At 41.6% G+C, this 21718-nt stretch overlaps 1 protein-coding gene across 2 annotated transcripts in view; it reads right to left on the bottom strand.

Moving 5' to 3' along the window:
- Window positions 1–1243: 1243 nt before the first annotated feature.
- The window catches only part of NXPE3 (neurexophilin and PC-esterase domain family member 3), a 31577-nt gene continuing 11102 nt past the window's right edge, over window positions 1244–21718 (bottom strand). For both annotated transcript variants that reach the window (XM_075907884.1, XM_075907893.1), the window contains 4 exons: window positions 13074–13834; window positions 12685–12758; window positions 8009–8215; window positions 1244–7004 (listed from right to left, as the gene is read on the bottom strand). In XM_075907884.1, the coding sequence (XP_075763999.1) occupies window positions 6454–7004; window positions 8009–8215; window positions 12685–12758; window positions 13074–13834 (1593 nt within the window). In that variant the 3' untranslated portion in view covers window positions 1244–6453. The remainder of the gene's footprint in view (window positions 7005–8008; window positions 8216–12684; window positions 12759–13073; window positions 13835–21718) is intronic.

Below are 21718 nucleotides of genomic sequence, written 5' to 3'. Positions count from 1 at the left end.
ATCAATTCAGTGAAAAGTTTGAGACTAACAAAGCTCCTTGGTTGTGTTTTGGACCTCCCACGAGAACCAAGACTTTTGAAGTCAGGAGGGCCTGCACAGGAGTACTGCTGTAGAAATGGAACAATCCAGTGTCAGCTGCATCCAGAGAAACATGCTAGCTAATAGCTGACCCTCATGAATGACAGCCTGCAACTAACTAAGGGTCTGTCTTCACAGATACCCACAGAAACTTAACAGGCAGTTATTTTAAAATAATATCAAAATACTGTCAAGCTGAAGGACTGCTAACTCCAACTCTTGTAACCCTCATTGTATGGGGAGTAAGGGAAGTAGAAGGAAGAGTGCTCTATTTTGATATAAGTGCTGTGTGGATGCTCCCAATTTCACTATAAGCTACGCAATTGATGTAGCTCAATTTGCATTGCTTATTTCCAGTTAAGCCCTGCTGCGTAGACACACCCTAAAAAGCCACCTCAGCTGAAATGCGCTGAGACCAGGGTTCTAGAACCATGTGCCACTGACTTTCTGTATGATCCTGAGCTGCCTCAAATCACTTCAGGTCACTGTGCCTCCATCTCCTGGTCTGTAACTTGGGGGAAAGTGATTCTTACCCACCTTTTCTAAGGCAATTTGAAATCTTCAGGTGAAGGCCACCACAAAAGAGTGAAGTATTTTTTATTACAAATCCTTGTTATTTTTAGATATTTAGCTCAGGTTTGGGGCCTAGTGTGTACAAAAAACAGTCCCTGCCTTGAAGAGTTTAGAATGAAGAGATGTAAATAAATAGGGATGGTAATAACACACACAAACAAACAAGAAGGGTGAAGAACTCTCTCAGTGGTGTATTTTGTTCTTCCTTTAGCTGGGGATAGAGCAGGGAGTTGGCAAGAAAGGGACATAAAAAGTCACAGCTTGTCACTTTGCTAGCCATGATCAGCAGGCTGGATTTTGTAGGCATGGCAGAGGTGAGTATTAAGGGACTGGGAGAAAGATAGCATTTTAATGGCCACAGTCATATCAGGAAGTTTATATAATCACTTCTCAAAGCTTACAGAAGTTTAATTAGCTCATAAATACAGAAACCATAAAGTAATTGATCTAAAAATATTTTATTACTTAATGTTGCGATTCTATAGCTACTATAAACATACCATAGGTGAGATCATTGACAGAGATGAAAACAGGGTTGCAATGAAATTTTACTGATTTTGAAGTAGCGTCTCCAGTGTTGAGCATTTTTAACAACAGTAATTCCAGTTTTGTTTTTTACTTTCCTGTCAATCCCCATTTCCAAAGTAATAAAATATTGGCCCTTACCTCCAGTAAACTGGCAATTGCCTTATTTAAACATTCATACCCTAAAAGTAGTTGTAAAAGTAGTACAAATTATGAATGAAACCAATTTCAAATGGATTAAAGAAAAGCAGAAGTAATTCTGCCAGCTTGTCATCCCCCTTTGAAATTAAGATAGGAACAATCCTGAATTTGTAACAGTTTGCATAAAGGGCCCCATAAAGAGAAAAACTTAAACAACAACAAATAGTCTGGTAGCACTTTATAGACTAACAAAACATGTAGATGGCATCATGAGCTTTCGTGGGCACAGCCCACTTCTTCAGATGACCAGAGTATTGGATGTCCAGAACCAAGAATAAATGGCTGGGATAGGGAGGGGAGAAAAAGAGGCAGTGGGTAGATAAGTTTCAAAGGGAGGAGTCAGCTTTTCAAGCAACTCCAAACCCAAAATTGTGTCATAATTATGTGTGCCCATCTTGCAAAGGGCAGATGATCCAGCTTAGCTGGCTTGCACATGCTAATACCTGATATGAAGAAATAACCACACCAACAAAAAGGTCCAGGTTAAGTAGTCCTGTCCTAGGCCAGTTGTCTGAAGGTACCGTGGTTATAGTACACACATTTACATTGTGCTGCCATAAATAAAGGCAACAAAACCCCTACTGATCAGACAACCTACAACCTCTGCCAGAAAGGTTTCCACAGAACTGCCTGCCTTGCTTGATCATGCAGTTGTAAGTCTGGTGCTTTTATCCAATTTATGAGGCTTGGAAGCCAATGAGTTCCAAGTTAGTTTCACATCTGGTAAGTTCTAAAGCTGAATTTTCTCCTAGCTCGCTACTGTTTCTAAAAAGGAGCAAGCAGAACACAGCTGTGTGTATGAGACTCATTCCACCATACTCATGGGCATGCTCTCATTGCAGAGATGTTGCACATATACGGAGGGGGACATGCCACTTAGAGCTCTGCTCTCAGCTGATGCACAGGAATAGAGGAGCGAGACTGTTGCAGAGAAGCAGAAGGGATGCAAAGAGAGAAAGACTGCAATGTAGGACACTAACATAAGAACGACCATACTGGGTCAGACCAAAGGTCCACCTAGCCCAGTATCCTGTCTGCCAACAGTGGCCAATACCAGATGCCCCAGAGGGAGGGAACGCAACAGGGTTCCTCCCCTGTCCCCACTTTCCTTTCAAAGCAGATGCCCTTCCTCCTCTACATTAGATCCCCATAGCCTAACAATCTCACTGAAAAAGGAGACACTACTAGTGGGTGAGATGAAGTAAGCACCCTTCTAAAGAAGCCCAGAAGATCCACAGTCAATTGGGATGAAATTCTAACAGGGATTCAAGCAGCACCAATTCCCATGTATTCTGTGACTCCTCAATGAGTGGGGGAGATTGTAATGCAAGTAGGTGCTGACCGCCAATTGCATCTCACATCCTCAGTGGGGCTGGGCTGCTTTGGGAGGCAGGGAAGCATAGGTAGGGAAACCCTCTGTTTGGCTGGCAAGGAATGCAGTAGCTTGTGGTCCAGCACAGTGTTTCTCAACCAGGGATACGAGTACCCTTAGGGGTACTCGAGATAAGTCTGGGGCACACGTCAACAACTGAAATTTGGAGAAAACTGAATTTGTTTTAAGTTTTACAGCCCTTTATTATTTTTGTACTTTCTATACCCAAACATTTCATTGCCCGCCTACAATTAAGTTGTTTAAACAAGTGTGTTGCAATGGTAGAAAAAAATATCGTGTGCATCTGAAAACTAGGTACTGGGAGTACTTTTTTTTTTAAAGGAATACTTAATTTTAAAAAAAGGTTCAGAAACACTGGTCCAGCATACTACTGAATCCTACAGCATCCTGGAAGACAGGAGGCAGGGAATACCCAAGGCAGAGATACACTCGCTTGCTTGCTTTCCCTTCCTCTCTGAACTGATCTGAAATGCTGCTGAAGACAACATTAGTTGCTGTCACAGTAAGAGAAACAAGAATCAAAGGTTCCTGCTGTCCAGTAACACATTCACCTGCAACATGGATTTATGAGGAAAGCAGCTTCAGTCCACAACTCAAATGGTGTCCTTATAACCACCAATTACCAACTTCTGGACTGTAAGCCTGTTTAACACTCAAGGACTACTGTTCATTCTCATTCATCGAGCCAGGCAGAGTAATTACTTCAAACATTCACACTCCGCCTCATATAAAAACCATCTTCACATGCTGAAAGTTTTAGCCTATGAAAAATTAACAAAGGCTTTATACCGCCTAAGACTCGAAACTAGAGTGGTCTCTAGTTTTCCTTCAGCAGTTGGTAATTCCATTAACATTTTAGAACAAGAAAAGCAGCAGCATTTCTCATGCTGTGTTAGATACAAATGATGCAGTCAATAAATAACATGGGAAATATAAACTCCTGACTTTTTCACCTGGGAAGATAAGAGCCAAACTCTGCTGGATGATGTTTGCCTGCAATTCCTATTCATTGCAATGAGAGTGATGTCCTCCGAGTCAAATAATCTGCTCTCAGCTAAACTATTAAATGCATAGGTCTGCACCGCTATACTATTGATTTAAAATCTTAAAAAACTTTTTATTCTTTAAAAAAAAACACTTTTCAAGTAATATCTTATTTAAAAACAGGAACACTTAGCAGCAGCATAATTCTTTTCATGCTCCAGAAAATGTATACCAAAAGCACAGTGACTTGGCAAAAAATTACAGAATCTTCATGTAGACACTTCCGTGCAAGAATCCAACAGAGCTAATCAATATCAGACTTCTTAACTTGTCCAAAATCAGATTTTTCAAATTCTGTTTATCCAAAGGTGGGATTTTCAGATTCTTTTTGGCAGAGCAAGATATGAGAAACATGAGAAACTGAGTGACCCTTTTAAAACAGCCTGAAAATTATAGGATGGATGAAGGGAAACTGCAGGAACACAATCCTGAATTTTCATTATTCTCTGGGCACAGCGCTGGTATTCCACAATGCACTGCAAAGGTTTTCCACATGCCATTAGCTTTGAACAGTGGGGTGGAGACCAGGATGCTCTCCCACCAATGGGCACTGACTTCCTCTCTAGCCATGGGGTGCTGGATCCCACCTCTGCCCCAGGTACCACCCCACTCCAGTCCTTCCCCCAAGACATGCCCCTGCCCTGCCTCTTCCCTACCCTTGCTCTACCTCTGCCCCCATTCCACCTTCTCCCAAACTCCCAGCCCCACCCTGCCTCCTCCCAATTCCACCCTGTTCCCACTCATCCCCCACCCTCCCAGAGCTTCCAAATACCACAAATCAGCTATTTTCAGTGTTCTGGAAGCCCTGGAGGGTGAGGGAGGAGATGGCCAGTGGGGCCACTAGCAGGCAAGAGCGGTGGTTGGGAGGGAAGCAGAGAAGGAGCTTGTCTGCATGTGGGTGCTTGCTGGCACCCATTAATTTTAACCTGTTGATGCTCCTGCCTGGCGCACCCATGGACTTGGTGCCTATGCGAATCTTTTGCTAGCACAAGCTCTCAAGTTACAACACACAGTACTGCCAAAAGCAGCCAAGTGTGCATGCATGCCAGCAATGTCAGCAGCCATAAGGCAGCAAAAGTTCAGGTAGAAAAACTTCCTAGTGCAGACATGTCCTCTATTTCCATGGAAGTCAGTGGTAAAATTTCCTTGGCTTCAAGGGGAACAGAGTTCTGGAAATTTCACCACTAACATTTAATCTGGGAACTGAATCTCACTGAGTTAATAAATCAATATGTAACTAGACATGATAAGCCAGGTTCAATCAAAACAGGCACCAAAGTTATTAACCCCTTCTCTCACTGTGTGACTTAGCAATAAATTGTCAGCTGTAACACTGGAAATTCAGGAGGGATTTACCAAATATCTGTGCACAGGGAACACTGAAGATATTTTACCCCTCTAGCTGGCAAATTTTGCAGCTATGACCATACAAAGAATGCCCAACATGTGGAAGATCAACGATCAGTCAGAGCAACAATTTATAGCGGCACTCTCGAAAGCTGTAGGCTCACAATTAGACTCTCTCCCCCTACCTTATCTGTTTGCAAAGTCCATGTCATTCGATGTGTTCCTTCCCCTTAAAACAAATATATTCTTTAATATACATAGACCCGGGCCCTCATAAGCAGCAGTGAAGTCATAAAATAGTGTGAGCACATGATAGGAGGAGAAAAAATATTTTTGTAAGGAAACATTTTAATATGAAACTTCCAATGAGTTAATACAATTTTATCATTGCTGCTGAAGAAGCGACCTACAACTGGTGAGGGCTATTTGTATTATTTGGAAGCCATTCTGTAAACATTGTAGATGGCTGATTAATATGCTGTGTCAATGCAAACACATCAGAGTATTTATTGGATAATTCTGCAGGATTTTAGGTTGTGCTTCCTGGACAGCTCCACAGTGGTTATAGGACAATGCCCTTTAGATTCCTGATTAAGACTTTGGAATAATCAGATGTTTCATATTGTGCTTCTTTGATTGGAGTAATCTGGGGACACCTCTTCCAGACACCCAGTACAAACTCTGGTACAGGATGGACCTCCCTGGTCCGGCATCTTTGGGACCTCACTTGTCCTGAAAAAGTCAAAGGAGAGGTCAACCAGCTCCCGCCCTCCAGCTACTGGGGCTCTCTGTTTCAGGGACATCTATGGGCCTGCCTGACTAGAGATGTTGCCGGACCAGAGAGTCCCAGTTTAGAAAGGTTCAACCTATACAATCCAAGAAGGCTGTTCCCAAACAATCTCTCTCAGGCTTCACACAGTCCTCTGAATGGTGAGAAAGGGAACCTAATCAATGCGGATTAATATTCATGCAGTGCAGACAATCATTAAAGCTAATAATTGAATTACTTTTGTAGTGAGGCGTGTAATTTTGATTTAAGGAGCACCACAGTAGTCTGAGACATAAATTACAAGGTCCAGAAGAACCAACCCTTCAAGAAGATATAAATGTTGTCTCAGTTATCTTTACTGACACTTGTAGCCATCTGCCTCTATGGTCAGGCAACTGAAAGTACATGTGGTAACAGTAACCATGCAGTTTGTCAGTAGCTTCATTTTATAGCTCTGCCAGAGAATGACCTGGTTACATTACAGCAAACATGATATATGCGCCATGGGTCTCCTCTCCACCAATTAAGTTTCTGAAGGACAAACGAAAGATAGGAATGCATCGATCTGATTCTTAACAATGACATCCTGGGGATGCAAGTTGTGTGGCAAGTCATGTGCCAGAGACATCTCCCAAGCCTCCACAAAGAACACAGCAATTCCTGAGAACATCTTCCTCATGATTGTGTCGAGCTGAAAGGAATACCAGTCACTGTTGAAGAGGCTTACTTCTGGCCCAAGCGCCTGAACATTGGCTGTTCTGAGGACCACCACAGTTTTGGGGCTGCGATCTAGCAGCCGAATGATGGACCTACGAATGTTCCTCAGCCTACGGATGTACACTTCCACAGGGAAGGTGCTGAAGTGGGACCATATGGTTATGGCTATTACAGTGTTTCGCCCACCTACAATGCCATTCAGCTCATTGGCAATGTACCGCAGCTCACTACTGAAGACAGTTGTAAAGCGAATGGGTGGTCCATGGCAGCGGAACTTCAGCAGGACATTGTGCTTCAGGTCCACGGACATGAAAGGACCCACATTTTTAGGGCTCCCAAGGTTAAATTCCACTAGATCTGAAACACAAGAAGAATAAAAGATTTATTTCCTTACATGTCATCTTTTTAATATCAACAAATCAATTGGACAGCATGCAAGTGCTAGTGATAGAAAAGAGAGGAGTGTTTGAATAAAATACTAAATGAAGGGCGAGGGGGGACAAACAAACCACGCATGAATAAACACAGGGTATGCTTTTTTGAACTCTGATGTTTGCTACCTAAGCACTGAAACACACATCCACCAATATAGCATTTTAGTTTACAGAGATGCCAATCCATAAAAAGCAACACCTTTAATTAACTTCAGATAAATTGTTTCTCCACCCCAAAACTTATAAATACAAGTATTTTCTGAGGAGATTTTTTCCACCATAAATATCCCTCTGCATCCAGTATCAGTTAAAAAAAAAACCAAACCACCCCACAAACACCCTCTGGCAACTTTTAATTTACTTTCATTAGCACATCAAGAGTTAATCAATTGTATTAAAATGATTTCTACCCTTTATCTACATACGTTTGTATTCCTTTCTGTAGTTATGATGGATAATTCAATTACCGGCTACTAAATAATGCTATATAATAAAGAATGTCAAAATTGTGAGTGAAATGAATGAAGAAAAAGTCCAATACTGACCCACAATAATTGAAAACAAAGTTACGTTACTAGGACACTGCTATTGCTACCATGTCTATACAAGCTACATCATGCCCTCCCATTGAGTGTATATTAACATGGATTACTTATCCAAAGTAACAGAAATACACCCCATACTGCCAGTTTTGAGGATGTCATGTATTGTGTGATTTTGTTCACTGAGATTTGGCCCCCGACATTTCCAGTCTTAAGGAGTTTGGATGACTGTCATCCAGTCAATGGCTAATTGCTGAAAATCCATTTGACTTCCATCTTCTTTATTTCTTCCATTATTTTGATATTAGGACATAAAGAGCACTAGGGAGTGAGAGAAGTAAAGACTTTTTGAAAGTATTCTGCACAAAACAGAATAAATAATAACCTGGAACAAATGCAGTCAGATATTCAAACCACTGTCTTAGTGTAGAATCTCCAAACAAGTGGACTACTTTTCCTTGTAAGCATTCACTAATATCAGCTGAATTGTTAAAATGACGGATCCAGTATGTTCTTGGCCGCCACTGGTCTTGATAATAGTAACCCAAAGGGAAAACATCTGGGCCTTGAGATCTGTCCAGACTTGAAGATTCTGGAAGAGAAAAAGGATTCCAGATTAATGAACAATTACAAAAATTATCTCCATAATTTTCACTGAAGTATATCCAAATGAGCCAAGCATCAACCCTTGTCATAAAGCAAGGAAGCATGATAAAAGAAATAGATTACACAACGCAAAGTAATACATTTCTCATCATTCTGCAACAAAAGACAGTTATAGGCATCTCTGCCAGCTTCACCTAAAGTTAAGGATATTTAAGCATAGTTGATATTATAAAGTCCCACTGACAGTTGCTTGTAATTTTGCCATCCTCTACAGGTTCAGACAAACTTCCCATGCAAGGTGTCTGCCTGAGGCTGGATTTTTAAAAAAAAATGTTTCAGCAAAAATGGTTCAACTATTTCTGAAACCAAGATAAGGCAAGAATATTTTCCCTCCATGTTTAAAAAAATAAAACCTTACAACTTTTTAGTTGATATATTCTAGAACCATCATGCTTTTTTAAAAGAGAAAGGAACTGAAATTTGTCTGGAGAGTGAGGGTTACTTTTGTCAGGACTGTGCCATGAAAATCATTTCACCAAAATTGGCCAAATGATAACCCTTTGGGAATAAAAAAAAAAAAAACACACACACACACACACACAACCTCAACATTTTCACATGTGCAATAGAGACTTTTCTTCCAAGATTCCATTCTTCACTGAGCAGGCTCCAACTTGGGGATGCAGGGATGGAGCTGCAGATGCTCTTCCCAACTTTTATCGGTCACTGTGGTACCAAGCATCAGAGCTGAGAGCAGAAAGCCCATCTCTCCAGCACTCTCTAAGTTTCCCCTGCTGGTTCCCTGTTAGCACGGAAAAGGAAGTAGCCTGAATCAAATACAAAAAGGATGGGGGATGGGAGAGAAGCAGGGGAAGACAAAGAGAGTAGACTGGGACAAGGAGCCTGGGACTTACATCTGGGGGTCATGGGAATGGCAGACACACAGACTGGCTGGGCAAGTCAGTGGAGGAAGACAGATCAAAAAAAGCTGGGGGGAGAAAAGGGGTGAAGACTGGGAGAAGAAGCTGCCGGAATGGGAAAAGAGAGTAGGGATATAAAAAAGAGTAGTTGAATAGTCCACTACCCAGTACACCTAGGCTTATCGGGTAGTCAAGTCGTCTACTCATATTTCCCTCTCCCCTCCCCCCCCCCCCGTTGCCTCTCTATCAGAGGCAGCAATTGGGGGGGGAGATAAGTAGGAGCCGGTGCTGGGGGGGGGGGGCGGGGCAGAGGAGACAGAGGCACAGTGATGCTGTGGTATTGCCTTTTAAATGTAGTAAGGCTCTTACTACATTTAAAAAGGCAGAGGTGCAGCATGGGCAGCTCTTGCTACATTTTAAAAGGCAAAGCCACAGCTGTCCGGATGTGGTGTGAGCTGGGGCTGAAGCAATTTAAATGTAGTAGGAGCAGGGCTGCCTGCACACCCAGGAAGCCACTTAACTCATTGTGTACTCGATACAAATAGTATTGAGTACACAATTAGTCATGAATTGGATACTTAACATTCTTAAAAAGAGAGACAGAGACTGGAACTGGTTGGGTAAGGAGAGAGTGAAGGAAACAGGAGCAAACCAAGTCAAGGTTGAAGCAGGAACAAGGACAAGAAAGGTCTGTGTGGGTCTGCACATTCCCTTCCTGATTGGAATAGAACAGAAGATTCCTTTCAGCAAATACCTGTGAACCCAATAGGCAAAGTCTCTCAGCCCCCTCTAGTGGCTAGCAGAGGCACAGCTAAAGAGAAGACCCAGATTACTGGCCAACTGCCACTGCCAGAATTAATATTCCTTCTGCAATCTTAATTCAGTTCCCTTGTATATCTGCATTATGTTGTACTCATATACTATTTTTCCCCAGTGTGCTATAGACACTGGATCAAAATGAACTCCAACTGCCTTACATCACAAAGCATGGGGGGAAAAAAAAAAAAAAAACAAACAACAACAACTGGTCTGGTAGCACTTTATAGACTAACAAAACATGTAGATGGTATCATGAGCTTTCGTGGGCACCACGTGGGTACTACAAAAGCTCATGATACCATCTGCATGTTTTGTTAGTCTATAAAGTGCTACCAGACCATTTGTTGTTGTTTTTCCTGTAACAGACTACCTTGGCTACCCCCTGAAGCTTCTGATCACAAAGCATGTTTGCAGTGGCCCATTCAAAGGATGACAACCTATTACTACGGTCAGTTACTCCATTAGTTTACGTGGCAGACATCATTTATACAGAGGACATTCAGTTCCAACCCTGCTAAAGACTCATGTGTATGTCAAGATTATGCCACATGACTGAACTATTTTTTCAATTTATTTTTTCAAAAAAAATCTATGAAGTTACACACAAAAAATGTTCATAGAACATTAATGTTGCAAAGTCAAACACTCAAAAGTTTGGTAACACCAAAGGTAAGATTGCCCAAGTAACATTAAAGTTGCAAGGGAAACCTTATTTCAGCCCTCATGTGTGGTATGCATTATGTTGCAGTTCATGATCACGTGGTATTCTTTCACAGGACCCTTGCCTCAGCACACAAGATGAACTTTGCTTCCAGAATGAATCGAAGTGGTGTAGTAGAGGAAGATGTTCACCTGCCAGCATCACACAGGGATTCTACGAACATGTCCCACCTCAAACCTAGGTCCCCAGAGGCCTCATTGACAAATGTATAGAAGTATCTATTATCTTTAGAAATCATTTGTGTGTGCATGTTTATCTGCTTTAATCTTGTAAATAAGTCATTTTCACTAGTGATACATTTTAGTTTATTACAGGGTTGGCTACAAGTGTTGTCTTTGTTTTATAAGATGAATAAAACAGACGTGGGGTAAACAACTGGTCCTTTTGGACTGGGAGTAATCTGATTACTGATGCGATCTTTGGTTTAAGTGACCATCATAAAATTCTAGCTTGCCCGAGTGCCAAGATAGACTGGAACTTAAGGAGTTCATATTTGTTAGTGAGTTGGTGAGATCTAATTACAAAACACATAACCAGATTGGGAGTTTTGCCCTGCTTCTTGACAGCCTGTCCTACCAGCCACATGGCTACTCTGGACAGAATGAGATTTCCTTCATTCATTGCAGAAGCTGAAAGACACATAGCAAATGAAGCAAGGAATTGCAGGAAGAAGAGGATAGTCTCATGGCTGAGTCAGTTTTATACTGCCCTGCTTTGGCTACAGAGGTTTGATACGATGCTCATCATATTGTCCCAAACCAAATTTTTCACAGGTATTCTCTAGTGCCCAACTTGAGACAATGGCTCTGAGCATTTCCTGATGTGCGGCACTCACCGCTGCAAGTGAAGTCAATAGGAGCTGTGCAATGAACATATAAAGTTCCCTATACTGCTAAGTATTCTGAAAATAATCAGACCTCAGCCAACTCAATTTGGTGTCCAAAATTAGACATTTTTTTAATCTTCATCTCTCTGTGGTTCACCTCCCTATCTGCACAATGGGAATAATGCCACCTGCTTCATCACCCAGCAACTTTCTAAAAATAAACTGTTTGTGAAGTACTCTGATATTAGCATGATGAGCATTATAAAAATACACGGAAATTCATAATTTTGTATTCAGAGCAGGGTTTGAATAGTATGCCGTCAATAAGACAGGAAACGGGACAAACAATGAATGAGGATAAAACAAAATATTGAATATGCTCAGTAAGTGAACACCACTCTGTGAGCCCTTCGTAAATCTGGGATATTGTGGGGAAAAAACAGTATGTGATCATGTTCTTAAATAGTACATCAATGCAAACACATAAGGGAAGCTGAATTAAGATTTTAGAGGTAACGTTAATTCTGGTATTTTCTAACTTTTGAGGGCTTAACTTTACAGCCTTAATAATGTTATTCCAATATCATTTGTTACATGTAATATTTATATAAATGCTTTAAGTATTTTGGATACCTCACAGAAAAACAAAACGAATGCCATGGACCAAATTTTGTTTTCGCTTTTACACCAGTTTAAATCTTGAATAAACCTTTCAGAATTAGAGTGTGACAGATCAGAATGACCACACAAAGACAAAAATTGAAGAAAATTTAAAACAAGAGTTTTTTTTTAAAAAAAAAATCACAATGAAAAAAATTAACATAGCATGCCAAAGGCCTTTTGAAATGAAAAAAAAAAACATTTTAAAAAATAGGCTATTTCTGCATTTCTCAGTCAAATAAGGAAACATTTCACACCTTCAGAGATTACTCCCGGGGGAATTCTGCACTACTGCGCACATGCATAATTAATTAACCATGCAAAAAATTAAAAATATGCACAGAAAAAAGCTTCTGCTGAAAAATTGCTGCAGCTCTGCCTTTTGCCCACCAGAGGGCACTGTGGCAATATAACATAGCAGCCACTCTCAGCCAACTAGGATGGAGAAAGAGCCTGCCTTCTTCACAGTATGGGTAGGGACAGGTCAGGATACAGGAGACATACTTTACCTGTAAATCCTAAGGGCTCTACAGTCACTGTATCAGGGCCACTGGAAAGTACTGGTACTTTGATATTCACATCACTTGAGGAATAAGAAAAATATAAAATGTAACAAAGCAAAACTGGATATTTCAAGTTCAACTTTAGCATCACTTTCTCCTAACTTATGTGCGTACATTGCAGCTTGCTTAAGCGGTATCTGTCTCCGCAGATAAAGAGAAGTTTTTGGATCTCCAAGACTGGCCATCCAGCTCCTTAGAACTTTATCAACATTAGAATTAACTTTGTTGCTTGATCTCTCATCAAGATAAAGACATATATATAATTTAAGTAAGAGCCATTTAAAAAAAAACCCACAAAACAGTGCATGTGCTTATACAGATATTTAAGAACATACGTTTGGAAGAAACGACTCTCATCAGGTGTCAGAAGGCTCTTTTGATATCCTCCCTTAGCATGACTGATTCTGCTGGCACAGGGCAGTTTTCTCGGCTTGTAACAGAACCACGGCTCACCAGTGTGGAGGTCTGTGAAGTTACAGACAGGAAGCTCTCCAGGCAAACACACATTGCACACAGTTGTTTCTGAAGTGCTTCCAGACCTGAATAAGCTTTTAAAGTAGACCCTGTCAGGCCTTTCTTCCCGTAAGCGCTGCAGGACTTGGACACCTTCACTAGGGTGGACCAGAGACACAGATACTCTGACCTCCCCTGGCCAAAGTAGAGTGAAAAAGACTTTGTAAAACCCATTCTGATCATCTACAACCCTTCCAGTTGCTCCAGCTTTCAGCAGAGGAGAGTGAATTCTTGCCTGTATGTAGTCTCCACCATACAGTTTTGGTTTGCCTTGAAAATCCTTCATGTGGACAAGCACTTCTAATTGATCTCCCACCTTGAAGTGCACATGGGAATTCAAGATCACAAAATTGCTGTGGGCAGGGTCAGTGCTTCTTATAAATGGGATTTTTCCTACAGGAGGGTTTGGCCACCGTATAGCAGCAAATAAGGATTCCTCCTCAGCTTGTTCTCTTTTGGACAAAATTTGATGTTCATAATCGCAGTAGTGTCTTCTGGTAATTTTAGTTATTGGCAATGAAGACTGCTGGACACCAGTTTCTATTATTCGATTTAACACCGAAACTGTGCTGTGATCCAACTGCTGTAAAGGAAAAAGACTTATGTTAACATTACAAAGATATAAAAACATAAAAACTATGTTTTGTTTGGATAATGCAGGCGGTGATTAAATATCCTAGTTTCACCAGAACACCGAAATAGATTAAATTCACCCTAAGATTTGAGAAACTAGATGCCTGATTCTCATTTACACAAAGGCTCTGAAAATCAGGCCCAAAGAGTTTATGGTTGCATTTAGAACACCCATGTAACCGCTAAGTATCAATAAGTTAATCATCATAAGGTTTTTGTTTCCTAGGCAAAGGAGTTTATTTGGCCAATTGGCCAAATTTATCATTAACTTGAAGCAAATCACCCCACATCACTTTTTCATCTTCCATATGTAAACATGCATTCATATATAAACATGCGTCTCCTTGTTTAAGGTCAAGAATTAGAAGAAATTGCAGAAATTCAAAAAAATATTTAAAGAAACAAATGAATGACTGAAGGAATGAGTTGCTGGTCATGTAAGTAGACTAGTGAATGACAAGACACAAAAAGCATTCGTCAGAATAAACTATGATTTCACATGCTGGTAAAGATGTGAATCAGTAAACAACACAACATGGGGGGGGGAAGTAGCACAGATCATGTGTTTCATAAAATTGAAGGCAATTTAAGAAAGTTAGAAAAATGTAAGTGCTAAGTCAGGCAAAAAAAAAAAAAAAAAAAAAAAAGATGTTAATTCTAAGGCCTGGTCTATAATACTGGGGGGCGTTGACCGAAGGTATGCAACTTCAGTTACATGAATAAAGTAGCTGAAGTTGATGTACTTAGGTCTGCTTATGACCGTATCTTCACTGCAGTAAGTCGATAACTGATGCTCTCCCATTGACTTCACTTACTCCTCTCATTTTGATGGAGAACCAGAGTTGATGGAGAGTGCTCAGAAGTTGATGTATTGTGTCTATGCTAGCTGCAATAAATCAACCCCCACTAGATTAATAGCTGCCCATCAACCCAGCAGGTAGTGAAGACATGCCCTAAGAAAACTGCTGGAATTTCAGCAAAATTGTTCCAAAAATAAGTTTTAGGAAAAACATTAAGACATCAGTGACTTCATGGTGGCTTCTACTTGCCAAATACACCCTCCAGCTTCAGACCTCAGTTTAAACCTGCATTAAACCAGGAGTTAAGGAGACATTTTCTTTTACCTGATGGAACCTTACTGATTGATACACTAAAAATGGAAATTCTCTTTACTTCTTAATGAAGACTCAATCCGAGATCTCACAATACTACTAAGGATGCATCTACACAGCACCCTAAACTTGAAATAAGATATGCAATTTGCGTCATGTAAATTGCATATCTTATTTTGATTCTATTTTGAAATAGTGCATTATTGCAAAATTTGGCATGGTGGAACGAGGGTTACTGGGATGCTGAAATAGCGCGCCCATTATTTAGAAAATATTTTGAAATATGGGCGGCTTGTTAAGACATGAGGTAGATACCTTCAGAGGAATTCTGAACTATCCCAAAATAGCCGTGCAGTGTAGACGTACCCTAACACTTTACAAAACATATTACACTACATTATACAGTTTCAAAAAAATTACATCTGGAGTATTCAAAACGAGATACGGTAGATTTTGTTTTTATTAAAACAAATCAAAACTGTGTTTGCTTGTCCTGTAATTCACAAGATTCATGAGAACTTGTAAGGTTCTAATGTGACTCAATTCTCTGCATGATAGCAACAAATGACATTTTTTATGTTTATTCATCCATTCCCCATTGGTCTCCCCACACTGTCATTACATTTTGAATTATTCTAGGCAGGGATTGTGTCTTCATGCTCTTAGTGGTGCTTAATCTGGTGATGAGTGCTAGATATTTTTGCTTATAAAAAGGATGCACAGAATACATGTAGGATTAAGAAGGGTTTTTTAGTCTCCCTGAGAAGTCCTATACTTATTCACACAACAAGCATTACATGCATGTCACAGTCCATCTTGGAGGGTGCACTTTTCATAGTCAGAAAATGCTATATCTTTTCAGTGTCTAGTCTCTGCCACATCTGACAAACAAGTGTACCAATTAGTGCAAAGTGAATTAGTGTCTTTTCTGACACCTTCCACTGGTAGTTGGACTAAGATCAACTTTCACCCACATAACCAGAAAGCCATCAGGCAGCAATGGTATCCGCTGACCAGAGATGGATTCAAATTAGACATGCGAAGGTGAGGCTATCTAAAAAAGTTAGTGACTTTCTGGATACTCTCAGGGTTAATTTCCAAATTAAAACAAGGACAGCACTGTGAAGGAAGCGAGTTAATTCCCAGTTTCAATTAATCAAACTGCGTCAAAAGACCCTAGGACATCGTGCCACTCGAGGAAGGATTAGTTGACCTCTTGCAGAGCCTTTGAGGAAGAGTTGGTGGGGAGGAATGTACAGTGTAGAAATGAAAACCTGCAGTTGATTAGTCAGGCAAGCACCCAATATAGGGCTAGTGAACAGAAAAGTTTGAAAACGATCCCTTTAAATTTCAGTATGTTTCCAAGGAGATGAAACTTCAATTCTGCTCTAATAATTCTTAGCACCTATAATTCTTAGCATGGATTAAAACAAATGGAAGCCTAATTGTTGCATATATCACTATAACATTGACTGGAACAAACTGCAATGAAAATGGTGTCAAAAATGGTAGAGACCAATTTTGAACAAATGTTAAGAATAAACACTCTACTCCTCCTTTCAAGAGATTTTATCCCTTGAAGATATAGAAAACACTGTATTGAACTGCGTATGCCCAACCCTAAATCTTAGTCATCTTGTATTCATAGCAGGATATCCTTTTTAACTTATGCCCACTCACTTACCAGCTTAGATAAGTAACAGGTTATTTCTGACATTTTCATAGCACCAACTAGTGCTGTCATAAGTTTTTCTAAAAATGTTCAAGGCCATGCTAAAAAGCTAACACTCAATTAAAAAACAAACATTCTGAGGCTGGCTGTCTTGGTTTGGCCACTGATAGTTCAGGCCCGTAGGCAGCAGGGATGTAAGCAACTAGTCGACTATCTGATAAGCAAAAGATAGTTGACATTAGTCAGCTAGTTGCTTCCCCCCCTTGCTGCCTCTGTCACAAAGAGGCAGCAAATGGGGGGGCAGAAAGAGGGGTGCTGGGGAGAGCCAGCTTAAAATCTGGTTCCCCGAGCTCCAGCTCCATGGGACAGGGCAGGGGTGCAACGGTGGTGGTGCTTCCTCTTTGAAATAGACAAGAGTCCCTTCTGGGGCTCTTGTACATTTCAAAGATTGAAACACCACATGGAGCCTGGGGCCAGTGGAGAGTCCCCCACTGACCCCAGGCACCACGTGGCATTCCAACTTTGAAATGTACAAGAGCTCCCACTGTGGCTCTCGCACATTTCAAAGGTGGAACATGTGCTAACCCTTATCAACTAATCAAACAGTCGATGGAAATCCCATCGACTACGCAATCAGTAAATTAACTGATATTTAACATCCCTGCCAGGAAGCAGGAATTACAAAGGGTATGAACACACCCCCTCATGGATCCCCATGTAGCTGATTCCAGCCGGGGGACAGGCAGCAGTGGGGCACTGCCCAAACCTTCCTCCCTCCACCCCCCTTGCTCCAGCCAACAGGGGGAAGGTAAAAGCGATGAGCTGCTCCCCCGTGCTTTGGCTGGGGCTGATTCCCCCATCCCCTTATCCCCCGCCTCCCTTCCAGGAGGCGTTTCCTAGGAGCCAGAATCAGTGAGTGTACGAAACATGCATGGCCCAGCAGGTTGTGGATATTGTCAGCAAGATTGAGCCCAGGTAGTTTTATTTTTTAAAATGCTCCCTGGCCTTACCACATGTGCAAACCTACATGAAGCTATCAAGAAGGCTTCCTCCCTCAACGATCTTCTTTAGCAGAAATTCAGCTGCCCAGAAAAAACATTTCTTTTCCAATTCCCTAGAGACTGGAGAGGAGAGGAGAGATGTAATTACAATCTATCTTTCTCCCCGCCACCACAGAACTTTAATTATTTTCAATAGATAATCCAAAACTGTTTTATATGCCGTAAAAATTGTTGGTGTTGTTTTAATTTCCAGCTTAAACAGCTCTGAACTGCAGAAGCAGCAGAATATCCCCATCTGCTTCAGGATTCTTGGTAGAAAGCTATGATCTCAATGAAACACACTTGATTCTGCTTTGTTTTTGTTTGTTGTCTAGTTTACTCTTGTGTGATAAGGTTTCTGTGCCCACTGACTAGGTAGTTTGCCAATTTCAAAACGGGCCCAGATTTATAAAGCCATACCTCAAGATTTTGAGGGGGGGAGGTCTTTTTCGTTCTTGTAAGAATACAGCTATTTGGAGATTTACTTGAAGGATAGACAAAAAAATTGTGTCCTCCAGTGACATCCCTACTGTGTATGAATATTTAAATATGTCTGGCTTCTGGCAGTACATTTATTGGCTTTAATGGGATGTACGTGGATGTGAACAAGGTCAGAATATTCTGTCTGTATAGTGCATTCAGCTGTCTTGAGATGAAATGTTCTATACAAATAGAAGATATTAATTTATTTAATTATTTCTTTTCTTACACAAAGGCCTGGAATTTACTTCCACAAACTCCTTACAGGTCTGTGCACAGAGTGCAAATTCTCCCCCCTCCCCCACATGTCCCCCCAAGTAAGCATGCTCCAGCCAGCTACGGGAAGGCAGGAGCAGTGTGCTGCCTGAGCCTCCTTCCCCCCATGCTCTGGTCTGCCAGGGGATGGATGGGGCTGATTCACCCTCCCCCCCAAGATCAAAGCCTGAGCCTACATTTACATAAAAAGCACCCCCACAGAAATTCCTGTGTATGAGCCTGTAGCTCCACTGGGTTAGACAAAGGATCCATCTAGCCCAATATCCTGTCTTGTGACAGTGATCAGTGGCAGATGCTTCAGAACAGGGCAATATGGAGTGATCCAACCCTTGTTGTCCAGTCCCAGCTTCTGGGAGTCAAAGAGATTTAGGAAATCTGCAGCATGGTTCAAATCTAACTTTGAACTGACAAATCTAACTTTTTCTCCTAACCCAGTTATACTGTTGGCCTTCACAACATCACCTAAAGACTTGCCTAATTTGTGAGGACAGATAAGGCCACTTCCTGGACAAACTCTACCAAATTAGATGTACGTATCTTAGGAGTTCAATGCATGAAAAATACAGGTATTCATGTATTATTGTGGGAGAGTTTATAACATCATGATGTGACTAATGTCAACCATGGAAAGTGCTATGAGTTCACAAGACTTTTTTAAATAATGGTCCAAATAAAGGAAGGGTTGGAATAAACATAGTTTAGTAGTTTTCTAGGAAATATTTGAGGCGCGCCGAATGCAAATTCCCATCTCCAGACCCAACCTTTTCAAGCTACTACTTGAGAAGAAACCCTCTGTCTACAAATTATCTGTTCCCAGATAAAACACCCATCTTGCATAAAGGAGTAACTCACAGATTTGTGAGAGTTTTTGCTCTATGTAAGAGGTGTTATGAACTTATAACTACAGAAAATCCCCTCTGTGGGGTTTGAAGGACTAATTACCTGCTACAAGCCCTTGCTGAAGTTGTGAGTAATATCTGGTAAGCTTGACATGCATGTAGGTTCTTTCATTGTTTTAATGTGTTTTCCCTGTAATGCTTTTACCTTAAGAATAATTTACTTGCTTAGAAAGAGCTGTGAGATAACATAACTAATGGGGTTATAACAGGCTCTGAGGAGAAAGCAAAGCAGGCCTGCTGAGGCAGTCTGACTTTACAGGGGAATTCACAGTGTAGGCAGGGAACAATCCAGGAAAAATCCTGGTGAGGAGGGGGAAGACAATGTTTCTCTGCCCAAGAGAGCTGATAACTGGAGATACAGAAGCCTGGGCAGGGTGCCCTTGCAGGAGCATAAAGTAGGAAGTATTGTGCAGCTGCCCTGAACTGTGACCAATGTCGAAAAGAGGAGCAATGAAGTAAGTAGCAGCACCATTTAAGACTCTGCACTTCAGTATAATGACTCAACAGCAACTTTGTACTTGATTTTATTCTCTCAATAACTGTTAAATTTAATTATGCCATAAATTTTACTTTGCGTATCCAGGACAGGGATTTGCACATATCTAAAACAGTTACCACAGCTAAGTGTTTGTGATGGAGTGGACAAAGCTGACCTCCCCACTGGAGGTCTTTCAGCACGCTGGCCAGCAGCAGGAGCAGTGGAAAGGTCCTCCGAGCAGGGTAGAGGGGTAGCCTGCACTGCAGCCAATCAGAATGCGGCAGGCTGCTATATAAGAAGCTACTAGCTAAGGCCCATCAGTTCCTTCCTGCAGCTCAACCTAAGCAGACATCTGGGCTGACTTGGACAACCAGAACCTTGGACAGCTCTAAGTAGGAGCTGAGCTCTTGTAGAGTTAGATCCTGTAGCTAAAGACTAGCCAGGGACAACTCTACGGAACCGGGACAAGGGGAACTCTACAGCAAGGCTCTAGAGAAGGGCTGGATGAAGCGGCATCCCAGGGAACTGGCGCAGGGATGCGACCATACCTATGGACTTTGAAACTCGCAGGTATCTGCTACATATAGAGTCCCTGGAACCCAGAGGAATGAGCAGGCCTGGGTCTCTCCCCCCCCCCCCCCCCGCCAAACCTCCTGCAAACCACACCCAAGTGAGGGGGCAAAAGAGGAGGCCTGAACCTCAGCCACGGATTGGATTTTGACTCGGTCGCAGACAGGCGAGTTAAATATTGGGAGACCCCCTTCAGCCACCAAGGGGCACTTGCACTCAAGACTGAACTTGTTACAGTGTTATATAAAGAAATGCGTATTTCCTTATATTAGTCCTATCGGATGATTATTTCCCTATACACAGAAAGATAACCAAAAAAACATGCAAGTGAAACAATTGCCAAAGGAGATATTCTTATTCTTGAAAACTAAAACACTTTGGGACACCACATTAATACACTGGTGCAATATTTAACCCTAACTGTACAATGGCCTGACCAGCATGATAAAGACTCTGGATGTGATTCTCCAAATCACTGGAAGTAGTTAGGCCAAGTACACATTTATCTCCAAATTGGCAAGACAAAACTCTGTTTCAATTTCTCTCTCCATGAAATAGAAAACCTGATTCCACACCAAATATTCCTCTTATAGGGCTGAAGAAGCTATTTCGGATTTTTTTTCCCCAAAGGAATTTCAGCTCTGAATGGGGGGGATGTAAAGGGTTAGCAGGTTACCCAGTAAACATCATCCTGGCAGGGCCTGCTCCAGCCTGGCCAGGCCCGCCACACCACACCGCAGGCAGGGAGCACGGTGAGCACTTCCCAAGAAGTCCCTGTCTGTGGTGGGCTCAGCCCAATCTGGCTGAATGGGCCCACTATGCTGTGGGCTCCGTCAGGCTAGAACACCTTCTCACCTGCATCATGGGGTATTGCTATAGATTGGCTGTTCTGCATCACCTCTCTAGCCCAACCCCTTGTCTGGGAGATCTCAGTGAACCGGTTAAACTTAATGTCTAACCAGTTAACTTTTTTGTAGGGTAAATTGAGTATCTTGGTATCTTGCGGAGAACTAACAAATTCAAGTCTGAAAGTAGCAGGCCAAGCCTGGGAAGTATACAGTTCAACAGTTACCGTGACTCTGGTAAACTACATTGCAAGGGGCCTTTCTTACTCTGATAAGGCGTGGCTGGTATCAGCCAGGCTGCACGGGTTCTCGCTGTCTCTTGTGCTTTCAGATTAATGAGCTCAAGTCCCAAGGACTGTGCCAGCGCGAGATGGAGTCATTCCACCTTAGACATCACAATTTCAGCTAACAAACTTACAGCAATATATTCATTGTGGGAGCTGCCATCCTGTTTATGTTGGC

The sequence above is a fragment of the Pelodiscus sinensis genome, chromosome 1, assembly GCF_049634645.1.
Source record: "Pelodiscus sinensis isolate JC-2024 chromosome 1, ASM4963464v1, whole genome shotgun sequence".
Lineage (NCBI taxonomy): Eukaryota > Metazoa > Chordata > Testudines > Trionychidae > Pelodiscus > Pelodiscus sinensis.
This window is presented reverse-complemented; position numbering and strand designations above follow the sequence as displayed.